The sequence below is a fragment of the Nestor notabilis genome, unplaced genomic scaffold (genome assembly GCF_000696875.1).
Source record: "Nestor notabilis isolate BGI_N333 unplaced genomic scaffold, ASM69687v1 scaffold26051, whole genome shotgun sequence".
NCBI lineage: Eukaryota > Metazoa > Chordata > Aves > Psittaciformes > Psittacidae > Nestor > Nestor notabilis.
The window spans coordinates 644-9,915 of record NW_009916449.1 but is presented as its reverse complement, the minus strand read 5'-3'; the positions used below and the strand labels follow the sequence as shown (position 1 = coordinate 9,915).

At 48.9% G+C, this 9,272-nt stretch overlaps 1 protein-coding gene across 1 annotated transcript; it reads right to left on the bottom strand.

The window, feature by feature from the left end:
- Window positions 1-666: 666 nt before the first annotated feature.
- YBX1 (Y box binding protein 1) lies at window positions 667-6,332 on the bottom strand (the record flags this gene model as incomplete). Its single annotated transcript, XM_010024592.1, is given in 9 exon segments — window positions 667-1,046; window positions 2,551-2,607; window positions 2,610-2,823; window positions 2,931-3,013; window positions 3,556-3,725; window positions 3,728-3,764; window positions 3,766-3,858; window positions 4,061-4,150; window positions 6,299-6,332. Coding segments are annotated over 9 exon segments (841 nt in total), but the record flags the coding sequence as incomplete, so codon positions are not given.
- Between the last annotated feature and the right edge of the window lie 2,940 nt (window positions 6,333-9,272).

Genomic DNA, 9,272 nt, shown 5'->3' with positions numbered 1-9,272 from the left:
TGCTCCAAGCCCCTGTGTCCAACCTGGCCTTGAACACTGCCAGGGATGGGGCAGCCACAGCTTCTCTGGGCTCCCTGTGCCAGCGCCTCAGCACCCTCACAGGGAACAGCTTCTGCCTCAGAGCTCATCTCAGTCTCCTCTCTGGCAGGTTAAAGCCATTCCCCTTGGCCTGTCCCTACAGGCCCTTGTCCAAAGCCCCTCTCCAGGTCTCCTGGAGCCCCTTTAGGCACTGGAGCTGCTCTAAGGTCTCCCCTTCGCCGAAGGTGCCAGCACCCACTCGCTGGGAGCTCCTCCACAGCCCTCATGTTCTTACCAGCAGCTTCCAGCTGGTGTTGAGGAGCCATGGGGCTGGGCAAGGCTGAGCCAGCAGCAACCAGAAGCAGCAGCTCTGGCAGTGGTGGGGCAGCCCCAGAGCTGTTCACAGTGAAGCACAGCTCTGCTTTATGCTCCATCACCCCCAGGGTAGGCAGGCACCAGGCTGGACACCCTGAGTGGACACCAAGCCCTTTCCCACCCCGCAGCTCAACCAGTTTGTAATGATTTCTGCATTTCATCTCCCTCAGCCTGTCTGCTCAAGAACTAAAGAGTAATATTCCCCCCAAACCCTTTATGAATGCTTAAATCCTGTCACACAAAAGAGAGCTTAAAAGGACCAAATGCAGAAGGTAATTCTTTAAGACCTTTATTAACAGATGCTTGCAGTTTGACTTGAAAAAATCAGGTGTATATTTCATACAAATTAAAAATGAGGTTCTTAAAAATCTCAACTTGACCAGATATGAAACAATTTAAAAACCTTTAAAGGTATATTGAGAAAAAACAGACTTTTAAAAAACGTGTTTATCGTTTCCAAAAGGAGACTTCTTTAGGTAAAAATAATAAAAACCCCATGCTGCATAGACAATGCAGATAGTTCTAGTAATCTGGTCAACAGCAAAAAGCAAGCACTTAAGGTCTTCAGTTCCAATTCTTTTGTTCATTTCTTATTGCTGGAATTTCATTTTCTTTTCTTCTTCATTTCTTAAGTCTTTTCTTTGATGACTAAACTGAAAGAGAGGAAGAAAAGGACGATCAAACCCGTGTCAGGGGCTCACGTGGATGTTTTGCCTACCAAGAGTGGCCTGGGAGCACAAATCCTCACTGAGCCACCTCTCACACACACACAGAGGAAACCCTCCCCAGCTGCACCCACTGCCCCAGCCCAACCCAGAGACCAAACCAGGTACCTTCCATTCAAAACCAACCCAAAGGTCTCCAGAAAGGGAAGAGACATGAGCCTCAATAGACAAGAGTTCATGGACCCCCATTACACCCGTCCCCTCCCAGGCAGAGCTGCTCACATCAGGCTCTGCACACACACAGCTCAGGCAGGAGGACAGGGAATATCTTGGGAAGGTGATGGAAGAGCATATCTACCCACACTTAAAAGAGGCAGCTGTGGTAAGCCACTGCCCAAACCACAGGAACCACAACCCACCAATACTGTTAATAGAGCAACCAAAAGATCCCCGTGGTGCTTCTCTGAAGCTGGTGACATGAAGAATCCATTCAGTGGGTGTTCACCATGATGATGGACACCAGGATAAAACCGGGGTTCATGTCGAGCACACAGAGAACACCACAGCAAGGCTTGAACCCAGCAATACCCAAGCCAGCGAGGAACAAGTCCCTCAGCCAGTCCCTCACAGCCAGAAGTGTCTGCGGCTGCTGGCACCAAGCTCCATGCCCAGCTCCTGTACTCCCTGCTCATCCCACTAACAGGACCAGTCCCACCAGAATCCAAATGTGCCCTTCTGTTTGCAGCCCTCCAGGCAACAAGTGATGAGTGAGACACAATAGAGTGGGACATGAACACTGGTGAGAGGAAATACATAGAGAGGAAGAACAGGCAAGGAAGGTGCCAGAAAAAGCACAGAACAAGTAGACAGAGCCCAGGCAATGAAAATGTTCCCAAATTAGCAGAGCTGCCCACCAGAAGACAGCTCAGACCAAGTGCCAGATTACAGTCCATCTACCTTGCAACAAAAACCACAAAAAGCCATCCTCCCCAGTGGCAAAGCCACCAGTACCACAGCACTTCAAACAGGCGGCCTGCACACTCCACAGAAAGGATCATCTCTGCCAGGTTTCCCAGCACCTCCTTGGGAACTCCACATCAACTTTCTACCCATCACTGCTGAGAGTACTTGACACTACCTGCTTCCCCTTGGGGAGGAGTGACAAGAGCTCAAGCACTCACAAGGCAGAATAAACCCCTGTCCCCATCTCTCCTGGCTTTGTCACTCCACCAGCACCACCCGAGTGACTATTTCTGGGTGGACAAAGGCAGCTCCAAGTCTGAACTACTGAGCACAGCCAAGAGTTTAAGCATAACTATTCCAGGCAGTGACTCCAGCAGCGCAGATTGAAGCTGGTCACTGAGTCCACCCAACTCATGTGGATGCGCCCAGCCCGGTCCCGCAGCTCAGCTCCGCAGGGTCACAACACGCGAGTAGGGACAGCGCACACGAGGTGAGGCCCGGTGGTGCCCCGGAGGCGCCGCACACGCACCCGGATGATGGTAGAGGTGGAAAGCCGGTGTTTACTCAGCCCCGCCCTGCTCGGCCTCGGGAGCGGGGAGCGGACGGGTTCTCAGCTGGTGGTTCGGCTGCCTTCGTCTCTTTGCCATCTTGTGGTTTAGGGTTCTCCGGGCGTCTGCGTCGGTAGTTGAAGTTACGGCGGTACCGACGTTGAGGTGGCTGCTGACTTTGGGTCTCGTCCCCTTGGTTCTCTTTATCTTCTTCGTTCCCGTCCTCTCTAGGCTGTCTCTGACGAGGAGGACCCCTGAAAGTCAAGCTAGGCTTTAACAGTGCAGCATCTGACCATCGCCATGTTCTGTCTCTGTTGCTAAAAGGTAGGGTTAAAAGGAAAGAAGTTGATCTCCAGCATACCTGCGAAATCGTGGTCTATAACCTCGATACATGTTCTGCCTGACTGGTCTGCCTTGTTCTCCTGCACCCTGGTTGTCAGCACCCTGGAAGACATCCAGCAACAAACCACCTTAGTCACCTGCTACAAGTGTGTTTAAGGCTGCAACTAGTCAATTTGTGAGGAAGAGGTAGATGTAGGCAAGGCCTCAGTGGTGGCCTTGGCAGTGCTGGGGGAACGGCTGGACTTGATGATCTAAAAGGTCTTTTCCAGCTTTCTTGATTCTATGATTCTATGGCTGTGAGGGGACTGGCAATTTAAGCCCAAGGTGCACAACAAGATGGGCAGCAGTCCCAGGGCACAGCAGCACACATAGAATGAATCACAGAATGGTTTGGGCTGGAAAGGACCTTAAGATCCTCTAGTTCCAACCCCCAATATGATGTAGAAATTGTGTTTCCTCACATTAATCATATAGGAAGTTAACCCAAATCCAAATGGCTTTTTAAACTGTGACATTAAGACCTTCGGTTCATTGGCACCTGTTGCAACATTTTCATCTTGCTGCCAAACCTCACCCAAACCATCTCCTGTACGACAAAAAGCAGCATCCCACCACCCAGCGTAGCCTCCCTCTCAAGCAGTTACCTCCACTATCTCTCCCTGCACGGGAGGGTTGGAATATTGTGGTCGACGCCCGTAGGGCCTACGCATGTAGTAAGGTGGGTACCGCCGCCTGCGATAGGGACGGCGTTGCTGGGCTTGACCTTCTGGTATGTTCTCTGCTCCTTCGTTCTTTTCCCCACTCTCACTGTTCTGGTAGTTCTGCTGGTAGTTGCGTGGAGGACCCCTGCGACGTGGGTATCGTCTGTAATGGTTACGGTCTGCTGCGTATTTGCTGCCTTGCACTGGGACTCCACCAGGACCGGTAACGTTTGCTGCCTCCGCGCCCTGCAGAGCGGGGATGGCGTTAGGGGCACGGTCACACCGGTCACAGCACTCTGTCATTTAGTACCCACCAAGGATTTACATCCCCACTGGAAAGCAATGGAAAACCATTCACCCCTTTGGGTGTCATCAGGCATCAGCTCAGCCTGAGGCACCTCAGACCAGGTTTTCCACACACACCCCGACACCCAGGAGACACCTTTACCTTTTCTCCTTCAACCACATCAAACTCCACGGTCTCTCCATCTCCTACGCTGCGGAGGTACTTCCTGGGGTTATTCTTCTTTATGGCAGTCTAACAACAGAACATTGCACAATTACACTTACAGCACAGCACGAGAATACTACTTAGTATTCTTCCTTTTATTTTAAGATTAAGGAATTTGACTATTTGGTATCTTAGGAGAAAGACCTGTACTCCTGAAAAGGCAGTTAAGCTGCTGCGAAAATCCAGCAAGCCATAAAATCTAACTGCAGTACTACAGCTCTGGCCTATCTGCAACATGCAGCAGCTTTACCATTGACTGGAAACAACTGTCAACACGCTGTCTGCTAGCTGCAAAAGCAGTTTGAAAACAAACGAACCCCCCATACACACTGGCCATAGTATTCCTAACGAGAGCTCAGCATTAAAAGCCCCCAGAGCAGCGACACATCCCTCTGAAGCACACACACAAACCTATCAGCCTTTCCAGCTGCACTCTCAGATTCCCAGTCCTCACCAGTTCCCACACCACCACGCTATGCAGCAGCCATCAACGGCCAGAACTCAAGAGATTTCTTCCTCCAAGGCTTCCAATACCACCACTTCAGCCACAGTATTTACTGATCAATCGTAAGTTTACTCTTGCTGTGTATGATGCACCAAGGATTAGCCCTCCCCAAGGTGTCAGCACCACACAAACCTTTGTGTTGGTGTCTGCATGTGAAATGACAGTACCAGAAAACCCTGACTTTTCTGTGCTATTCAGCAGTGGATTAAGTTTTTGACAGATGAGTTAATACTCGATGTGCACAGCTCAGCCACATCCTGCTTATCAAACACTTTGAACAGTAACACGAGTGTAACAACTTTACAAAAAATCACCAGCAACACAATTTGAGTAGGTTTTTACCCCTCAATGGAATCAAATCCATGGAAAAACATGCCCATAGGTCTCAGCCTATAGAGCAATGATTTTAGGGAAAGCCTTATTACAACAGCAGCCAGTCCAACAGCTCTTCATGAGACCCCAGCTCCATGATGGGGATGGGAGAAAGCACACGCAGACCTATTTCTTTCAGATTAGACCCCCAAAACTTGTTTGTAATGAAAATTCTTACACTGAAACACATCACTGCCAAACCATGCTTTTAGAAACATAGGCAGCAGAGACATGACAAGTCCTGGGATCTGATTTGTAAGTCAAGGTCATTTACAGGTTACTATACTTGCAAACTGAGTAATGAGGTCTGACAGCTTTCCTTCAGGGTGTGTATTCCTGCCTCAGAACAGAGACACAGCACAGTCACTTGGCCTTTCTCCACTGCCCATTACAGAATAACCTTTCATAAACAAATGCCTCTACATTTTAATCACAGGTAATTTAGATGTGGCCCAAGCAAGAAGCCAAGAGCTGGCAAACCAAACTCAAGTCAAACACTTTCCGGGGTTCCTTTTTCCTCCCTTTGTCTTTACAACAGCAGCAGTGTACCCCTAACTCAAAACAAAAAAACAGGCCATGGACTCCATGGATTCCAGATGTAAACCACGCTCCCCATGGCACTCCTGTGCACTGCTTCACAACAGGAAAGCCCAAGACAGAAAGGGTAGAAAGCACAGTGCTTACACACAGCCTTACAACTCAGAGGACTAAGCTAAGGTCAATCTGCTCCACAGAATTAGCCACAGGTGTGGTGCTCACTCTGGTCTGGTTTCCAGAGGTTTACAAACTCACTGACAGTTACAACTAACAGAAAAGGTTAAAGCATTTGCAGGCTTCCACTGAAAGCCTGGAGCAATAAATGTTGCACAAGTTTTGCCTAGGAAAAAAACCCAAGAAACCCAAAACATCTTCACTGGCACTTCATTTCAATCACAGCACAACTGATTTCTCTCCCTGCTGCATGCTCTTCATTTATCTATGTCCACATCCAGCTGTTTGAATCCACAAGGCAACTTAATTGCACTTCAAGCAGTTACCCTTAGCTAACAGCAGACAGTGGGACTTCATGGCTGTACAGTACCAGCCTGTTCAACCCACCTATCTCACACCTCCCATGACAGCTGTACATGGCTATGCACAACCCCTGGTCACAAGCAGGCTCTGCCTGTGATCCAGTAGTGAGAAAGAGTTGTTTGTGTTCAAGTAACAGCTCTTGGAAAACATGAGGCTCCTTCACAGCTTCAATCCTACCTACAGAGGAGACACGTAGAGAGTTTCAGAGGTAACAAGGATCTTACCTGATGGACAAACACATCTTCCTTGGTGTCATTCCTGCAAGACAACAGGAAATTGAAATTCATGTAGGAAATGCACAGTAAATTAAGAATTCAGCTGTTTGGGGTGAGGACAAAAACATAGATCTCTCAAGACACCTAGCTTTCAGCATCTGCCTTGCTCCTCAACCTGCTCTCAACTAGTCCCCTACCAGCTTACCGCTTGAAATAAAGAGATTGCCACATAGCTACACAAGGTTCAGAGCACTCACAGGTCCAGTAAGTCACATGTAAAAGCATTCTTCCTCCCTCCTGCACACCCCCTCTGTCCTTCACACCCCACTCATGGACATGTTTGAAGAAGAACCGCTGGTAGTGAGCAGCCTTTGGAACACCAGCTCTAGAACATCACCACTCAAGCCTTGTGTGATCTCTCCAGAGCTCCAGCCTCTCCACCTCGACATTCCCTTCCTTCAAGGAGCAACCCCCTAAAGGCTACAGAGTGAGCCAAGCTGCACTGGTGAGCAGAGAGGGAAGAGCTTGGCTTTCCCAAGAAAACAGCTCAAGTCTCTACCTACAAAGATCCAAAAGCATCCCTCAGTGTGAGCATGACAGAGCACCCACAACTTCCATGCTGAGGCTGAAGCAGCACAATATGGCACCAACTGAAGTCAGGGGAGTCTCTGTTCTGCAGTTCAATTGTACAGCAGAAAGAGGCTCCATGCTGTGAGAGCTCATAACCACTCATAACAGACCCACTGCCCTGCTCCAGGCTCACACCGTATAACAGAACCTTGCTGTGGTGTTGGTTTCAGCAGTCAATGCAAGGGTTTGAATCAACAGCAAAGCAGCTTCTATTTCCTAGAATGACTGGTTACAGACACTGCAAAGCAGGCTCATGTGGAGCTGTGCTCAGAGCTGCGCTCAGAGCTGCAGAGCTTGCAGGTATGGAGAACAGAGTAAGGGATTTTGTTGCATTTCCTCAAGATGAAACCAGGTGTTCCTCACCACTGGCTTTAGAACAGGAAGATGATGATTAAGACTCTTACAAAAAGTCAGACCAAACTATGGCTGTTCTGTCAGACAGCACCAGCAGAAATAAGTCACCCTGTCCCCTCATGGACTGGATGCCTACAAGTCTCAAAGGTTACTGGGAAAAGGTAGTCAAAAGGGCACAAAGCAGAGCCAGTCTGGTCATCATGAAGCAGCATCCAGCAGCTCGTGCAAAGCCTGAGCTGAAATACTTTGCTCTTCACAACACAAGGTCTCTTACCAGATGCCCCAAAAGCTCAAAAGGTTCACAAGAGCCCAGTAACAGGTTTTCAGTAAAAGTGCTGAGCACCTTCCTCCACTTGACTTAAAGAGCAGTGGTAGAAAGTGCTCGTGGTTGTGCTCTGCACACTTACCCAAGGGTGATTTTGGGCAACCCCGCCGGGTGCTTGTTCTCAAAATGCTTTTGAAATGCAGTTTCCATTTAAGAGGACAGTGGAGTTTTAGATCAACACATGACTCAGTTGCACAGATAGAGCTCAAGGTGTACACACAGATAAAACACACTGATCAGTTTTCAAGCCCAGCACCACCCAAGAGGCTTCCTGATGCAGTTTTCCACCTAGACACAGCAAGCACTGGGCCACCTGGGTGGTGCAATGGCAATAATCACTATCTCAAAGCAAGTCTGAAATGGTGCAAGAGAAGCCCCATTCTGAAGGCCTAACAAGCCACTCAGCTCATCCCTTGCACTAAATAACTCTCTCCACAACTCCTAATCCATAAAAATAAAGAAAGGAATCAGAGCAGCATGCACGTCAAGCAAACAGCACCTGAAGTACAACAGAGCATTAACTAGGAAGCCAGACCCCAACATGCAGCTCCAGTCACGGCAAGAGGGCCAGGCCAGTGGCCTGCACAGGCATTTGTTACTTTGACAACTGTGAGAAACAACTGACAGACACTCAGAACCCAAACTCCTACTGCAGAACAGAAACACGCTTGTAACATGAACATGGAAAATACTTAACATTGATGTGCACCTTCAAAGCTAAATTTTAGTTCCAAAGCTCATTTCAGCTGCAAGCAAACCCAACTAAAGCAAAGACAAGCAAGGGCAGAAGCTCCCACAAAGTTCCCCTAACACAAGCCACAGAGATTCCAGAGTTGAGGAAATGTCCTCCTGATCTGTTCCCAGGCTGCAGCTCTAATCTCTTGATAACACGATGGGTTTCTCATTAAAAATGGCAACTTCAGGGATTAAACAGCTGCCAAATGAATGAGTGGGGAAGCCACTCGGATGTCTTCACTCCTGCTGCTGCCTCCTCACTTGACTCACATCACTGAGCTCTGCCACTCGTGAGGGAAACAGGAAAAAAGCCTTCCCTGGAGGGAGGGTTTGTGGCCTGTGACTTTACACACGCTTACAAGAGCCCAGGCAGCTTAAAGCACCGATGACTACACGACATTTAACATGGAAACGCTACATGATGAATGCAAACTGGGCAGAGAGTGGAGTTCTGAAAGTTGCAGACACAAAACCCATTAAGAAGCTTGGCAGACATTTAAGACTGGGTCATAAGGTAACAGACAGTTACAAAAAGGCAGTATTGAAGCAAACCCAAATAAAAGGCCAAACAAAAGCACCACTACATACTCTGAGGAGACCTTAGAGCAGCTCCAGTGCCTAAAGGGGCTCCAGGAAACCTGGAGAGGGGCTTTGGACAAGGGATGTAGGGACAGGACAAGGGGAATGGCTTTAACCTGCCAGAGGGGACACTGAAATGAACTCTTAAGCAGAAGCTCTTCCCTGTGAGGGTGCTGAGGCGCTGGCACAGGGTACCCAGAGAAGCTGTGGCTGCCCCATCCCTGGCAGTGTTCAAGGCCAGCTTGGACACAGGGGCTTGGAGCAACCGGTCTAGTGGAAGGTGTCCTGTTGCAGGGGGTTGGAAATGGAGAAGCCTTAAGGTCCCTTCCAACACAAACCACTCTGTGATATGATTCCCCT